We start from the raw sequence: 16,702 nt of genomic DNA, 5'->3' as shown, positions 1-16,702 counted from the left end.
CTGGACACACGCCTTCCTTGGCTTCGGCTCAGCAAACCCCTGTGGAGGGCCTGCCCTGGAAAGCCTCTGGTTACTGTGTTAGTGGGTACAAGTGAGAATGTCTACACTTGTTTACATTCTGGATAGAAAGAAGGACCCTGGGGCACCTGGGTGGTTCAGTTGGCTAAGTGTCTGACTCTTGTTTTCCGCTCAGGTCATGATCCAACAGTCCGTGAATGCACTCCCTGCATCAAGCTCTGCTCTGACAGCATAGCGCCTGCTTGGGATCTCTCTTTCTCTCTCTCAAAAATAAGAGAAGAAACTAACAGAAAATAAAGGGGACAGGAGGGGAGGGGAGGGAGAAGGAAGGGGGAAGAGAAAGGAAGAAAGAGGAACCCTGGAATAGACGACCAGGGTAACCAAGGAAGGACTATAAATAACGGACCCGTGCGCCGACTGAACGACATGCATGAGTGTGGCCTGGAAGGGACACATCAGGGACTTGAGATCGGACTTGAACGTCAGGTAACGTTTCTGAGCAGGCACCATTTGGAAATGGCAGTGAAGGTACAGTTTCTAAGGACTGTGGTGGCACGGAGGGCCCTCCTGGCAGAGGAGACGGCGTGCATTCTCCAACTGCCCCCACCTTGCGAGGGCCTCTGTGCATCTTCCTGGCCTGGTCCAGAGCTGGTTCCTGCCCCCAGCTCTTCTGTAATTTTCTATCGTAATTTAAAAGGATTCCTGTTCATCTATGGCTTCCAAAGTGACTCCGGTCTCCCCAGCTGGATTTTAAGCTCCTTAAAGGCAAGAATGAGGTCACACTTTTATTCTCTCCAAACATCCCTGTAGGGACCTGACCATGGCTTTTGCCCCCACCAACTGTGGGAAGAGCTCTGAATTCCCCAGTAAACTTCACAACATTCACAGTTTTGACCACTGAGATTCAACCTAAAGGAAGTTGGCCATAAGGGCGTCTCTCTCCCCTCTACCAGGCTTACAGAGTCTTCACGGAAGAGTCCTAGCCTGATTTGACAAGGCCGGACCGTACGGGTGAGGGTGGGGGGTACAGGCATCCCCCCATATTGCTGGCAGGAGTAGATGTGAGCAGTTTCTATGCAGGGCAGTCTTGAAAGTAAAGACGAGCTCTTCCCGAGTCCAGCAGCACCCCTGCTAAGAACGCACCGACAGCGACACCAGCCTGTTTGCGCAACAAGACAGAACCACTTTGTCACCTGGCGCTTACTCAATTGCTGCACCCCCACAGAGGGCGGGGGACACAGTAAGTGGGAAAATGAGGTACAGGACGGCAAGCACAGTGTCCCCACATGCATATGCCCAAAATAATTCTGGAAAGGACATGGTGATGGTGGTGGCCTTTGAGGGAGAAAATAGGTGGCTGGGGACAGGTTTTGGAAAGGAGACCAGTTTTTTACCTTTAAATCCTGAACCATGTGCATGTATAGTATTTTTAAAAAGTATATGAAGGGGCGCCTGGGTGGCTCAGTCAGTCAAGTGTCTGACTCTTGGTTTCAGCTCAGGTCACAATCCCAGGGGTTGTGGGATCGAGCCCCATGTCAGGTTCCACATTGGGTGTGGAGCCTGCTTAAGATTCTCCCCCACTCTCAGTACTGATCCTCCCAACCCCCAGGCTCATGCTCTCTAAAATAAAATTTTAAAAAAATTTTAATGTATGCAACAACTTTCTAAAAATGTCCTCATTTTTATGGCAAAGAAACTGCCTTTTAAACCCCAGAAACATAGGTTTAGAAAAGTGTAGGGCGTCTGGGTGGCTCGGTCAGCTGAGGCAGCCAATGTCAGCTCAGGTCGTGATCTCCCGGTTCATGGATTTGAGCCCCGCGTCGAGCTCTGTGCTGACAGCTCAGAGCCTGGAGCCTGCTTGATTCTGTGCCTCCCTCTCTCTCTGCCCTCCCCTTCTCATGCTCTGTCTCTCTGTCTCTCAAAAATAAGTGCTAAAAAAAAAAAAGTTTTTTTTTTTAAAGGAAAAGAAAAGTGAATAAGTGACCCTCCGACTGTTCCTCTGAGAGCACAGTCGTCTCCTCCATCCACTCAGTCCTCCCAAGGCCTGGCACCCACTGGCTGGCCATGCTCCTTGACCGGGTGAGGTTTATGTTCCCAGCTAGAGGTAAAGCGTCCCCACGGCGCCTGGCGGCTCAGTCAGCCAGCCGCCCGACTCCGGATTTCAGCTCAGGTCACGATCTCATGGTTTGTGGGACCAAGTCCCACGTCAGGCTTTGTGCTGGCAGTGTGGATGGGGCCTGCTTGGGATTCTCTCTCTGCCCCTCCCTCCCCCCCCAATAAACTTAAAAAAAAATAAAGAAATAAGAAAATAAAAGTAGAGTGGTCCCAAACAGCGCTGAAGGCGAAGGAGGATGCAGCGTGTCCACCTTCTAGTCACCAAGCCCCGTGCGCTAGGCCGTGTCCAGGCTGAGGCGTGCGCTCTGCCCTTAGTCCACCAGGATGCAGAGGGGACGGTACACAAAGAACAGAAAAACAATATGAATTTTAAAATAAACACTATCTGGGACACCTGGGTAGCTCCGTCGGTTAAGTATCCAACTTCAGCTCAGGTATGCTCTTGTGGTTTGAGTTCGAGCCCGCACTGGGCTCTGTGTTGACAACTCGGGAGCCCGGAGACTACTTTGGATTCTGTGTCTCCCTCTCTACCTGCACCTCCCCCGCCCGTGCTGTCTCTGTCGAAAATAAACATTAAATAATAAACAAACAAACAGCTACTACTATTACTAGCAGCTGAAAACCACTGGCCTGATCACAAATAAAAATGCTGCGAACTCAGAGGAATATTTCGCATATTCAGTAAGAGATACGAAAATGAAGCAAGCGGAGCCATTGGTAAAGGTCTCGTAGGCGCATCTCAACGCCAGGCAGGCAGGTGGCCACTGGTGGGCAGCAGCAGCATCTACATGAGCTGGCCCCTCTTGGCAATCCAGTTATCTACAGAGAGGTCATCCGAATTCGGTCTTTGGCTGGATGTAATCGCTTATTCTTTCAAGTCTTTAGTGAGCAGCCTACTATGTTCAGGCCGATGCTGTCTCCACACTCAATCTGTGAGATTAGGGTTCTGATCTTCGTCTATCTTCAATGATAGGTTCTCACTCTTACCGCAAAGCACAAGTCAGCTTAGCCTCTCACGTTGAAGAGCAAGAGTTCTAATACTTCTACAGCAGAATGTAAAGATTACCTGCAGACAGAAAAACACTTAGCCCAAGGAACATACCACATGCACAAGTAAAAGCCTGACAGGGCCAGAAAAGAGAAAGACACCAGAGGGTCCAATAGAGCCAACCCACACGTTAATGCAAAAATCCAAGCAAACCTGCTCAGAACGAGTCCCATTCAAACAAAGGTTTCCTTATGCTATTTACAATTTTAAAGTAAATTTATTTTATAAGCACCCAGGGCATTCTTTATTTAATACCATCCTAACATAAAAGTTCATTCAAACCATGAAACTGAGTGACAACCTAGAAATAGGAAATCAAAGAAGGCAAACATAATGCCTTAGAGATCAGGAAACATTTACACAGTTCGACTGTTAAAAACAGTTCAACATTCATCCAGTGAATACAGTTTGGATGTCGGCATACACGGTGCACGCGTTCTTCAGGGAGGAGAGAGACCTTTCGGCTGCCCTGCGGCCGCCTCCGCACGCTGGTCCTGGAGGGGTCCCGGCAGAGGCGGGTTTTCCCCCGGCGCTGTTTGGGGCTTCACATCCGAAGGTTCAGATGCTGAGGAAACGTGACTGCCTTCCTTTTGCTTAAAAGACCAGATGGAAATATGTCACACAGATGCTGCCATTTTCGCTCTGCTGATGGGCTGAAGCTGTAGGACGGAGTGCATTCTATCACGGAGCCAAAAACTGAACACTTATATTCCAGGTCAAATTCTACTATGACAAGCAATACACATGATAAAAATCTCTACAGAACCGTAATTTCAAAAGCCCTAATGACAACTCACTTGCTCCAAATAGCAGTCATTATCACAAAATGTCAACGTATGTATGTATACATTTTTCTGAATTTCAGTATATTTCATCTACCAGCGTTTGACCTGGTGTTCAGGGAGACGTGAGCCAAGGTTGGGGAAGGAGAACATGCCTTCCTTTAACCTCTAGTGAACAGGTAATTAATCCTAACAACAGTTTTAATAATAAAATACTCACAGTCCTTGCTTCTCCTACTCGTCTCAAAATGACACCTTCTGCCAATAAAGCCTTTCCTGTTTCCACAAATAATTTCTCTTCATCCGTTTCTCCAAGTTTCTGCAGCTCAGTGTACTTCTCCACAAACCTGGAAACCCAAGCAGCCACATCTTAGGTCTGCACACGGGAGAGGCATCGAGACACGCGGTCAGACAGCATGAAGCGTTCCCTTAACGGGTCTTCCTACAGGAACATCTTTTTCCTCAAGCGGAAGTCAACAAAACTCCTCAACTTGATAACTAAATTCCTTAAAAACAAAAACAAAATCAAAAACAAAAACCATCCCAGGACTTGTAAAATGGCTTACTGTTGACAGGTAGATTTGAAGTTTGGGTTGAACAGATCAAAAGCTTTCTGACCAGATCCATAGACTGAATAAAATTTCCTACAAAATACAAACAACATGATATAAATTTCCAACTACAGGTCATGGCCAAGAGTAAAGAAAAGTTGCTAGACCAAGCACAAGCTTTTATTATTATTGTTGTTGTTGTTACTAAGTAATACATATGGTAAATACAACAAATGTTACAAAAAGGCATCCAAAGAAACATAACATTCCTGCTCACCTCCTCCCAACCCCCCAGTACCCTCCCAGGAACCAACATTAACCTATTTCTTGTGCATCCATCCCAGAATATTCTCCCAACATCCAAGCATATATATGCCCCTACCCTTCCCTGTTCCAAGCTGCGTAATTTAACCCCAAGGACAGGAAACACTATAGTACATCTTCCTCGTCTCCTTAACAGTTCTCAAAAATCATTTCAGGGGCGCCTGGGTGGCTCAGTTGGTTAAGCATCTGACTTCGGCTCAGGTCACCATCTCATGGTTCGTGGGTTCAAGCCCCGCGCTGGGCTCTGGCTGATGGCTCAGAGCCTGGAGCCTGCTTCAGATTCTGTGTCTCCCTCTTTCTCTGCCCCTCCCCAACTCATGCTGTCTCTCCCTCTCAAAAATAAACATTAAAAAATTTTTTTAAAAAACAAGCCATTTCAAATCACTGAACTTGCCTATTTCCAATCCTTTGCTACTCTAGATAGTGCTGCAATGATTACCTTTATCAATATTTTCTTCTTTCTTTCTTTTTTAAATTTTTAATGTTTGTTTTATTATTGAGAGACAGAGAGAGAGAGAGAGCATGAGCATGGGAGGGGCAGCCAGAGGGGGAAACACAGAATCCAAAGCAGGCTCCAGACTCTGAGCTGCCAGCACAGAGCCTGATGAACAGACAATTAATCCTAACAACAGTTTTAGTAATATAATACTCACAGTCCTTGCTTCTCCTACTCATCTCAAAATGACCCCTTCTGCCAATAAAGCCTTTCCTGTTTCCACGAACCAAGAGATCACGACCTGAGCTGAAGTCAGCTGCTCAACTGACTGAGCCACCCAGGCACCCCCCTTTATCAGTATTTCTTACTGCGCTATGCAAGTCTGGAATAAATTCATAAAAACAGTATTATTAGCTCAAAGTATGTGCATTTGCAATACGGCCTTCCAAACTGCCAAACACTTCTGAGTGCACGCAACGAGCCTGCGCAGAAAAGTGCTGTCAGAGTATTTAATACTCCCAAAGATCTCGTGTCCTCCTCTGAAAATCTCCAAGTAGAGCAAGAACTACCTGTTCTACTACCTCAAGGAGAGCTGGGGGCAGAGGGCGGGGTGCAGAGGGAGGAGGTTCCTCGAAAGGGGCCTTTATAAATTTTGTTTTCTTATAACTGGAAATAGAGATAAGAATAAGCTATATGTAGGGGCGCCGGGTGGCTCAGTCAGCTAAGCAACCGACTTCGGCTCACGTCATGATCTCCCAGTTCGTGAGTTCGAGCCCCACGTCCGGCTCTGGGCTGACAGTTTGGAGCCTGAAGCCTGCTTCGGATTCTGTGTCTCCATCTCTCTCTGCCCTCCCCTTCTCATGCTCTATCTCTCAAAAATAAGTAAACGTTTAGAAATTTTTTAAAATAAGGTATATGTATTAACTTGAATAAGGTATAATCCCTGAGTTTAAAAAAAATTTTTTAAATAAGGTATATGTATTAACTTGAATAAGGTATAATCCCTGAACTTAACATTTAAGAGACGAGGACTCATACAAATTCTCAGTACTAAAAACATCAACACTTGAGGGGAAAAGCTCTGCCACTGAATTCTCAGCAAGCTGACCTCCTTGAACCTCACAGTCCTTGAATAAAATGGAGACAAGATACCAATCTTGTAGGGTTAGAGTAAGGCCTAAGTAAATGTTTTTAAGGGTTTAGCATAGTGCTAATCCATGCACAGAAACGGGCGGGTATAATTGCAATGACCAGTGCGTTGCTGAGCTCCAGATTCATCTTCCCAGAACTTGTTTCTCGCACATGTGGGAGGGGCACTGATTCCCTCACCAGGCGAGATATACAAGACCTCTCCACAGGGGTAAAGCCCGGACTCAATTCCTGTAAAAGTCACAAGACCGCTAGCCAAACCTTTCTTCTGAAGTTTCGCTGCCCCCTGTCCACCACGGGGGCCTTGCACTCACGCTCTAATCCGGTCCTCTGGGTACAAGATGTCCTGGATGTCAGCTTTGGCTTTGCCGTATCTCAGGCGGGGCCTTCGGAAGACCGGCTCTCTCAGTGGAGGAAAAGCGTTATATATGTCAAACCAGAGGGGCTTCTCCTTCAACACCCCAGCCCGAATCAGGTCCCGAGTCCTTAAGGAAGAAAAAATGACGAAGGCTAGTCCGTTACAACAGCCTGTCTAAGCCCATGAATCAGTCTAGTCAAAGCCTGGGACATCAGTGGGATCGTGGAGCCCGTTAAGACCGAACCGGCGGAGGCCGGAGCACGAGTGTTCGCCACCCACAGATAAGATCCTTCTATATTCCAAAACCAACCAACAACGCTCAGGGGTTAAGTCCTTCCTTTTTCTCCAGTGCGTCCCTCACCCCCTCGCCCCATTCCCGTCCAAAGGAAAATGAAAGACGATCCGGCTAGGCTCATCAGCATCTTCCTCCCCTCCTCTTCCTAGAGACCTCCACCCCGGCAGGGCGAGGGGTGCAATCTTGAACGAGAACGGTACATTCGAGGTGTGATGTCAAGCACACCTATTCAGAGACAGCAGACAGCTCAAGAAGGCCTCGCGCGGCTCAGACTCCGCACTCTGGAGATTGCCTCGCCCGACTCAGACCGCCCCAGAACGAGCACGACCAGCCGAGAGCCCCCATCCCGGGGGAGGTACCCTAGGCCCACCCCACCTCCGAGCACACACCGCGTGAAAATGCTCCCCACGGTCTCCAGCCGGCTCCCCGCCATAGATGTTGCCTCGGATGCCCACAGCCAGCGGCTACCGGAACCGGAAGCGCCAGCGTCGGGCGAAGTGGGCGTAGGCTGCCGGCCGAGCCGAGGATCGCGGCGCCGTCTCCGCAGCCCCAGCCGGAGAGCCGGGCCAGGCAGAAGCAAAGGATGGGCCGAACTGGCGCGGCCCTCGGCCAGGTTCAGACGGGAGCACTCGATAGCCGAGCCGAAAGGGAGGAAGCGGGCCAGAGCCGGGCAGAAGCAATAAATGACCGATCTAGAGGAGGGATTCACGCGGGCGGTTGCTTTAGCCTTTCTGGCCTTGCTGAGCCGACTCCCGTCGGGAAGGTGGGGCGGCGCGGAGGGGAGATGATGGGGAGGAAGGAGGGAGGCACAGCCCACGTCCGGGGACCCAGCCAGGCCGGAGATAGAGATCACGTTGGCGCTGGGCCCGGACTGCGCCTTATCTTGCTTGGAGCCACAGACTCCCCAGAAGGAAACCGAGGCCGAGACGGGCAGTCACTGGCCTGGGGTCACACTAAAGTTCGAGCCTCTGTCCTCCGTGCCTTGCTGTGCCGCGCGCCCCGTGAGTCCCGAGGCCCAGGAGCGCCTCCCGCATTTGCTCCCATCAGGATGCGCCGGCAGCGGCAACGAGTGTTTTCTCCGCGGGAGGCGTCGCGGACTCGCTCCTCCGGGGGGCTGGCAAAGCGAAAGTGAACGAAACCAATTCCCTGACGGAGCCTCAAAAATCTGGGAAAAGTAACCCCTCGGGGTTACCCTTTGGTCGTCCAATAATCGTACTTCCGGGAAAAGTGCCGCAGAGAAATGAAAGCTCAATTTCATGAGGATGTTTTGTGCAAGGACTGTCACTGCTGCATCGTAGGGAGGGGGGAAAATCAAATGGAAAATTATGGTTCGTGTGTCCCAGGCAATCCTATGCAGCTGTTACAAGCAATGAACAAGCGATCCCACATGTGTTTACCTAGATGAATGTCCAGGACTTATCGGTAAATGAAAAAGGAAGTTGCAGAGAAACATCTTTTAATGGGATCCTAACCTGTTAAAACACCTGTATAAGTGTTTGTGTTAATATGAAGATAGAAACTACGTGGAAGGCACACAAGCCTGTGAACCCTGGTTATCTCCAGGGACACCGTCAGAGAAGAGAGAAGTTTTTCTTTAGAATTCCTTCAGAGTTTGACCTCTAGAGTTTTTATTCATGGCTGAACTTTTTAATCCAATGAAATGTTTTGAATCGCATACACACAAAATATCTCCCGGGAGCCCATTATCCTCTGTCAGCCAGAAAGAACAGCAAGTCATCCCAGAGCACTCCCACTCTATGGGAGGCTGGTGAGGAGGAGGAGAGTAATGTTTGAGGAGCAGTTACTGTTTGTTTGTATTGTCCTGGAATCCGCACACCTACCCAGAAGGTAGCTATTATTAGCCTTGTTAGAGAGGAGAAAGTGAGGCCACAGCAGGTGAAGTAACTTGTCAGATACATCACTGACAGAGCCAGCCTTCCAGCACAGCCTGGGCCCTTTCCAAAACCCCACAAGCCTCCTTAGCTGGGTCTGGAACTAGAGATTGGTGGACCCAGGAGGTTGGACACAACTGGCCCCAGGGGCCGGAGTCGGGGGATTTGAGGCCCAGGGCTGTGCTGAGAGGTGGGTTTCACTGCAGGGCCCTATGGCGCAGAGAAGAGAGAGCACAGGGCTGGCTGCCAGGCCAAGTGTAGTAATTCCAGTCTCCCGGTCTCAGGAAGGTCTGGAAGGTTTTGCTCTAGAGAGAGCAAACATGCTCCCAGCTAAATATAGTCTTCCCAGGCCTCATAACAAGTATCTAATTCTGTCCAAGTCAGAGCCCGCTGCCAGCACAGACCACAGACACACTTCCCTTTTCCCACTTGGGCCTGCGCCCCTAGGCCACTGCAATTACCACTGGTAAAAAATTAGGAGAATGTATTCAGGGAGGAGGGCCAAGGACCCAAACCCTCAGTGGGGGAGAAATTGCAAGGTTGGAATGTTTCCTCTAGATCTTCTTAGGGAAATGACTTCCTCTTCTGAGCCTTTGATGTTTCCCCCGTCCTTGAGGCATCTGGGTGGCTCAGTGGGTTGGGCCTCCAACTCTCCATTTTGGCTCAGGTCATGATCTCCTGGTTGGCGGGATCAAGCCCTGAGTCAGGCTCTTGCACTGAAGGCTCTGACCTTGGGAATCTCTCCCCCTCTCTGTGTTCCTCCCACTTACACACACACACACACTCTCTTTCAAAATAAATTAATAAACTTTGAAGTTTCCCCTTCAGCATTGTATTTAATGCCTCTGTGACTGAGTGGAATGTTGGTGCATAGATAGGAGGACCTTGGGGATGTGGGAGCAGGATGAATTGGGAACCCTCTGACCCTGCAGCAGGAAGTGTGTGCCCAAGGGAGCATTCATTCATGAAAAGGAGGAAGCTGTCGGGCAGCTGGGGGCAGGCAAACTGGACATTAGAGGCCTCGGTCTTCTCACCAGGGCCTCTCAAGGCTGCAAGGAGCGGACGTGCTCGGGCCTCGCACTGCACCAGCCAGCAGTCTGGAGTGTCTTACCCGAATGTTCAACTACCTGATGCCATAGGAAATGTCCTGACCATCTTACACAAAAGGCAATAGAACTTGTCAACTCTCCAAAAGGCCGTATTCCTTCCACTACCTGCTCAACCCCGGTAGATGTGCCCACTAAATAGTATCAACTCCCTGCGTAGCTTGCTGCAAGAGTAGAAGCCACCATTCTGCAAAGACTAAATGATACCTGGTAAGTAACAAGTCTGGTGGCAGTTACAGCATCACTACTGCTCTGGTGTCCTGACTGCCGCCTGGGGCTGCAGCATTTTGATGCTATTTCATAAATGGCCTTCTTGTTTTATTTTCTTGTTAAACGCTGCCATTCATCTCGCAAGCACTTAAGCACCGGCCTGGCCCTGTGCCAGGTCCTGGACAAGCTGACTGTCCAGTGGGGGAGACCGGCAAATTGGTAACTGATATGTTCTGTGCTGAATAGCATGTGGATTGCATGAGTTTGCTAGGGCAGCCATAACAGAGTGCCAGAGGGCAGGTGGCTTAAGCCACAACAATGTACCTTGGGACTATTCTGGAGGCTAGAAGTCCAAAATCAGCTTGGCAGGGTGGGCTTCTCCTGAGGCCTCTCTCCTTGGCTTGCAGACGGCCCCCTTCTCCCTGTGCCCTCGCTTAGTCCTCCCACTGTGTGTGCCTGTGTGCTCTTCTTACAACACCAATAATATTGGACCTGAGCCCAACGTAATGGCTGCATTGAAATTCAATACTTCTTTAAAAACTATCTGCAAACACAGTCACATCCTGAGGTACTGGGGGTTAGGACTTCAACAAACGAATTTTGAAGGGACACTGTTCAGCCCCATCACATCAACTGAGAAGTACTTGTGCTGAATAGCGTCCATTTGCCCTGCCAGGTGCACAGGCACTCTGTGCTCTTCTTCGCCCTGCGCTGTTCCCCGGGGGGCTGGCTTCTGTGAACCGCAACCCCTCCCCTGCTCCCAGTTGGCTTCCAATAGGTACCACCAGTGGGAGGCATTGGCAGGGGGGTGGAAAGAAGGAAGAGAGTGAAGTTAGTCTCTGTTCCCCTGACTCCCTGCACGGACAGTCCAGGAACATAGAGTCACAGCTCCACAGGGCTGCCTCTTCACGCAGAGCTCTCACCAGGGTCCAGTCACTGTCCCCTCCCCTGAAGGCCCTGAAGGCCGAGACTCAGCAAACTGTGCCCCTCTGGTACTAGCCATAAATTCTAGGCCACCCTTTGTGGCTTCCCTACACTCTGCCCACATCTTTACACATAGTGCCCTTATTTAAATAGTGCCTGGGAGTGTGTCAGACAAAAAGTAGAAGAGCATCCCCGCTTTTGGGGAACGGCCTTGGTAAGGGACAATCCCAGCATACTGATGAAATCGTTACTACCGTTACTCAACTTTGGCAGAGAGCCTAGGTCAGGGGAGACATTAGCTGCTCACCTCAAAAGAGGAGGAAAACAATAGCATATATTCGCTACACAGGACAGGGCCCAGGAGGCTGGACAACAAGGAGGGAGATGTTCAAGGAGGAGGCCGGAGCGCCGCCCCCCACCTCCAGGCTGTTGTGCCTGCTCTTCCCTGCCCAGCACCCTCCTTGGAGGCCCACACCTCCACTTCCTTTCAAGGGTCAGCCCCAGGGCACCTCAGCCCCCAGTGCACACGCTGACAGGCGGCTCCCCGCTCCCCGGGCTAATCCCTCTCGCCAGTGGTGTTGTAACTCTGTTTACTTGTCTGAGTCTGTCTAACTGGGCCTTTCGGAGGAATTGGCTCTCTTATCTCTGCCTCCCCACACCCAGGCTGCTGCTGGCTCAGAGCTGCCTCTCAGAAAGCTTTCTCATCAATAGCGTGGATGAAGAAAGGCAAGTTAGGACACATGAGGCTGGAGCCATCCCAGCCCTCCTCCCTGGAGGCCTTCCTCAGGGTGTGGGGCACAAGCTGGAGTGTGGAAATAATCCTCCACTCTACCAAGAACCTGGTCACTTCCAGGCCTGGCTTTCCTCTGTGTCTCACTCACTGGTCGATCCATTTTACAGACCTCCGGGCCTCATCTCTGTTATCTGTAATAGGGGCACAATCGTATCACCTCCCAGACAGCCTTGTTATGGAGAGTCAGTGGGTTAATACCTGCGGAGTGCTTAAAACAGTGCCTCGTGTATAGGCTCAATAAATAAGAGTGATGATAATAAGGTTTTTCTGACCACTGCACATTGAAGAGCAACAAATCACAATTTATTAAATCACACCTACAGTTAAATCACAGCTAACAATTTGCAAGGCATGTCCCCACGGCTGCCCGTTCATTTCTTCAGCAAACAGTCTTGCCCCCAACAAGAATCCAGTTCAGGCAGAGGAGTTCATGCCGCCACCAGCCCTGTGTCACCATGGCTCCTTTTTTGTAGCTAAGGAAACAGGAGCCAGCTGGGCCTGAAGCAACAATCTGGCCTTTTATTATTAGAATTAAAGGCCAATTGGAATCACTCTGGAGCTTTCCCAGCAGAGGATGAGCCCCTTGCAGGCAGATGTGGCAGGCTGGCGTGGGCCCCTCTTTTCTTGCGGAAGGCAGAGCAAATCGATCTTTAATGTGCACCGGAACTCCCGGGATCTTGGGAAATGCAGAGTCTGACTCGGGAGGTCTGGGGGGAGGACTGGATTTCTAACAGTCTTCCAAGTTGATACCAGTGCTGCTAATCTGCAGTAGGGTAGTCAACTGGCCTAAGTTTGCCCAGAACTTTCCCGGTTTCAGCACTGAGATTTCCACGTCCGAGGAACACTCAGACCTGGAAAAACCAGGACAGTTGGTCACTGGATCCACAGACCACACTTTGAGTAGCAAGGATATGGCCAGCTGAGTTTGTGCTGAGCTTTACGGTGCTTCACTTCAGAGTCCCCTGAATAATCCTCTTGACCTGATAAAGAATTGTGACTCTTTAATCTCTAGAAATGACAGGGTAGATGCTGGCTTTGTGGGGCCAAAAGCTTATATAATCTTAGGGGCTCTTTTAAGGAAAAAAAGTACAAAAATATCTTTGTTTTACAAAATTTGCAAAACATATAACCATGCAAATAGAGTAAATTCCCTTCTGTCTGGTTGGGCTCTGGCCAAACAGGTGCTCACTTCCTTCTGGGAAAACGGTGTTCGCCTCTCACTGACCAGTTCTGAGAGATGACCACCAGGTGGCAGTAGATCTACACAGCCCAGTGACCTCTTCCCTGCTCCCCCCATCTCCAGAAATTTCTAAATCTTCCTCCAGCTGGCCTAGCCAGCTAATCCAACAAATTAATCTCTGCTTTGATAATGGGCAAAGGAGTTCATGTGCTTCTCTCTAAATAGCATATTTTCCATTTAATGGGAATGTTAAGAGATCATTTTTTAAAACCAAATAAAGAATGCTAATCGGTGAGTTCCAGGGCTGTTGGATCACACATCACTGTGGAGATGTTTTAAAACAGGTAGACCTTTCTGTGTTCAACAGATCGTGTCTATGGAGGGGTTCTAGGTCTTATCACCTCTTCCCTTGCCCCAACGTATAGTTTAGTGGTAGACTTTGGAGTTTGGCTGCCTGGGTAGTAAGTACTACCACTTACCGAGGGTCATGTTGAGTAAAGACCTCAACATCTCTGTGCCTCAGTTTCCTGATCTGTGAAATGCAAGTAATAGTACTGATTTCATATAATAGTTGTGGATACCAGGAGCCCAACATTTGCAGATGAGCCTGGCATGTGAGGGCAGATGGGTAAGGGATTGTCTGGCCCAGCCTGACACCCTCCTGGGTCCTATAAACACTGCCCAGCACAGAGGGACTCATCATGGAGCAGAGGCTTTATCTGGTGTGCGTCTCCATCTTCTAGTCATATCTGGACGCTTTCTTTGCCTTCTCTCCCCACATCCCCTCTCTGGATAAGTTTACCTTCAGTTGGTTAACTAAAAGGCAAAAGAGTGAATGGCTCTCAACCTTCGCTGCATATTAGAATCACCTGAGGTGCTTTTACACTCTGATTCCCAGGCCAAATCCCAAACCAATGAAATCAGAATCTTTGGGAAGGGGGCCCAAGTTTCAGAAATAATTCCAGTATATGGTGCCTGGCTGGAAAGAGCATTGGAGGAATGTCCAACTCTTGATCTCGGGGTGTGGGTTTGAGCCTCATGTTGGATGTAGGGATTGCTAAAAAAATAAACTTGAAAAAAAAATTCCAGTGTAGAGCAAGTTTGAGAACAGGTATTCTAGAGTCGTGTTTCTTCAGCTTCAATGTGCATTCAGGTAACCTGGAGAGTTCATTAAAATGGACATTCTAGGGGCGCCTGGGTGGCTTAGTCGCTTAAGCATCCAACTCTTGATTTCAGCTCAAGTCATCATCAGGGTTGTGGGACTGAGCTCCATGTCCAGCTCCATGCTCAGCATGGATTTTCTCCCCCCCTCTCTCTGCCCCTCTCCCCAGCTCTCCTTCTCAAAAAAAATTAAAATGGACATTCCTGGAGCACCTGGGTGGCTCAGTCGGTTAAGTGTCTGACTTCAGCTCAGGTCATGATTTCATGGTTCGTGGGTTCGAGCCCTGCATCGAGTTCTGTGCCGACAGCTCAGAGCCTGAAGCCTGTTTCAGATTCTGTCTGCCTCTCTCTCTCTGCCCCTTCCCCGCTTAGTCTCTGTCTCTGTCTCAAAAATAAATAAACTATTAATAAATAAGTAAATAAAAATAAAATGGACATTCCAGTCCAGTAGGTCTAGGGCAGACTCTGAAATTGTGTGTTTCTATCAAGCTCCGGGTGATAGAGATGGTGCTGGTCCCTAGACCAAATTTTGAGTAGCAAGTTTGTAGAACTGTGCTTCTCCAACTTGGCATGTATCAGAATCATCTGGAGGGCTTGTTAAAATACTCCCAGTTTGAACTTCAGTAGATCTGGAATAGGGCCCTCCAACACGCATTTCTAATAACACATGCATTTCTAATGTGCTCTGTGGTGCCAAGGCTGTGGGTCCACAGAGCACGCTGTGAACAGCATTTGGACTCAGACAGCCCTGGTTCCAGCTTCCCGCTTCACACCTTGCTAGCTCTGCAATCTTGGGAAGTTACTTAACCTTTCTGAGTTGTCATTACATCATCCGTAAACTGGCCATTACTGAGTCAGATTAACTGAGCTAATACGAAACACCTACCAGACTGCCCTATATGCTGGTCCGCAAACATGACTACAAGTCTGAATTCCATGAGGAGCTTTAAAATAAATCACTCATGGCTGTTGATTTAATTGCTCTGGGTTACCAAGCATCAGGTTTTTTTTTAAAGCTACTCAGGTAATTCTACCATGCAGCCAGTACTAGGCAGAGGCCTGGCACTGGAGCTTCCTAACACAAGACTCAGATTGGGGGCTGCCCTCCCCCATCTCTGATTCCGTATGTCTGGGGAGGGCTAGGAACTGGCTTTTCTAACAAGGCCCCAGGCGCCAGTACTATGCTCTGAGGATTACACACACCTATCAGTAAAAAAGAAATGCACAACACCGGGGCCCCTGGCTGGCTCAGTCAATAGAGCATGCTCCCGATCTTGGGGTTTTAAGTTCAAGCCCCATGCTGGGTATAGAGATTACCTAAAAATATTTTTAGGGGCGCCTGGGTGGCTCAGTTGGCTAAGTGTGTGACTTGAGCTCAGGTCATGATCTTGCTCTTCCTGGGTTTGAGCCCAGAGTCGGGCTCTGTGCTGACAGCTCGGAGCCTGGAGCCTGCTTTGGATTCTGTGTCTCCCTCTCTCTCTGCCCCTCCCCCACTCATGCTCTGTCTCTCTCAAAAAAAACATATATATATGTTTTTAATGCACAGGGCCAGGGTTAGAAGTTAAGCTTGGTGTGCCCACATCCAAAGAGTATGTATGGAGAGCATCACTAGCTGTCTCCCCTTGGTCTAACTGGGGGTGAGGGAGAACCTCTTGTCAGGAGCACAGGGGGAACCTCCATGGTTCCTCCAGATGCCCAGCTCAAATGTGGCAGAGGGGGAAGGGCGGTGGCCTTGGCCTGGGTGACTGAGAGCCCAGAATAAGATGTGAGTGAAAGTCACAGGAAGCCTGTGGGCTCAACACAACAAAAACCTGTTAACCTTGAGAACTGCCCTGTCTGCAGAGGCGCCAGCTTCCTCTTTGGGCAGGGAGTTCCCTGGCACCGGTGGTCCAGCACTGCTGGGGAGCAGGGGAAAGAAAACCATAGGTCCTGGAATGAGAAGATCTCTACGGGCCTTTGCACGTCTCTGCAGCCTCCCGTCAGCGTTACTCCAGGAGCTTTCTGGGTATTTTGAAAAGGGACCAGCTTTGGCCTTGGCGGTTTCCTTTGCCAGTGAGCTAACGGTTTTCCTCCCCAGGGCAAACAGGAAGGCGACTGCGCAGAGCATGGCCAGCAGGTGGGCGAGGTCGCCCCGTGGGATGCAGGTCTCACCTCCGGGGTGCGCTGTGGGAAAGCTGAGCCCTTCGGCCTTAAAAACGCTGCTTCGGGTTAACTGGTTAGCCCGGCCCAGTTAACCAGTTAATCCGCAGCCCAGGGAGATGACTAGGGTGCGGGGTGGGGGTGGGGGTGCACTCCAGGAGCCAAACCCTGCCCAGAACAAGAAAAGAGGAGGAAGGGTCCAGCCCACACCGCCGGCCACA

At 49.7% G+C, this 16,702-nt stretch overlaps 1 protein-coding gene across 2 annotated transcripts; it reads right to left on the bottom strand.

Moving 5' to 3' along the window:
- Positions 1-3,378: 3,378 nt before the first annotated feature.
- On the bottom strand, positions 3,379-7,625 carry MRPS23 (mitochondrial ribosomal protein S23). Of its 2 annotated transcripts, none has more exons than XM_029928679.1 (5): positions 7,466-7,609; positions 6,738-6,908; positions 4,530-4,607; positions 4,184-4,310; positions 3,379-3,774 (listed from the first exon to the last, which is right to left on the bottom strand). In XM_029928679.1, the coding sequence occupies exons 1-5, from the start codon at positions 7,507-7,509 to the stop codon at positions 3,622-3,624; spliced, it is 573 nt and encodes a 190-aa protein (XP_029784539.1). In that variant the 5' UTR covers positions 7,510-7,609; the 3' UTR covers positions 3,379-3,621. The 2 variants fall into 2 exon arrangements, with proteins under 2 accessions (XP_029784539.1, XP_029784540.1); XM_029928680.1 differs by having other exon boundaries at positions 3,773-3,840; positions 7,466-7,625.
- Positions 7,626-16,702: the final 9,077 nt, after the last annotated feature.

The sequence above is a fragment of the Suricata suricatta genome, chromosome 17 (genome assembly GCF_006229205.1).
Source record: "Suricata suricatta isolate VVHF042 chromosome 17, meerkat_22Aug2017_6uvM2_HiC, whole genome shotgun sequence".
Classification (NCBI taxonomy): Eukaryota; Metazoa; Chordata; class Mammalia; order Carnivora; family Herpestidae; genus Suricata; species Suricata suricatta.
The sequence above is the reverse complement of the archived record's forward strand: the minus strand, read 5'-3'. Positions and strand labels throughout refer to the sequence as shown.

What these genes read in the sequence shown, in the direction of transcription:
- MRPS23 (XM_029928679.1), bottom strand. Translation starts at nt 7,509, where the DNA reads ATGGCGGGGAGCCGGCTGGAGACCGTGGGGAGCATTTTCACGCG. An exon ending in TTCAAATCTACCTGTCAACA is followed by an intron (nt 4,311 to 4,529) that starts GTAAGCCATTTT and finishes TTGGGTTTCCAG; the next exon opens with GTTTGTGGAGAAGTACACTG. An exon ending in GAGTAGGAGAAGCAAGGACT is followed by an intron (nt 3,775 to 4,183) that starts GTGAGTATTTTA and finishes TGGTCTTTTAAG; the next exon opens with CAAAAGGAAGGCAGTCACGT.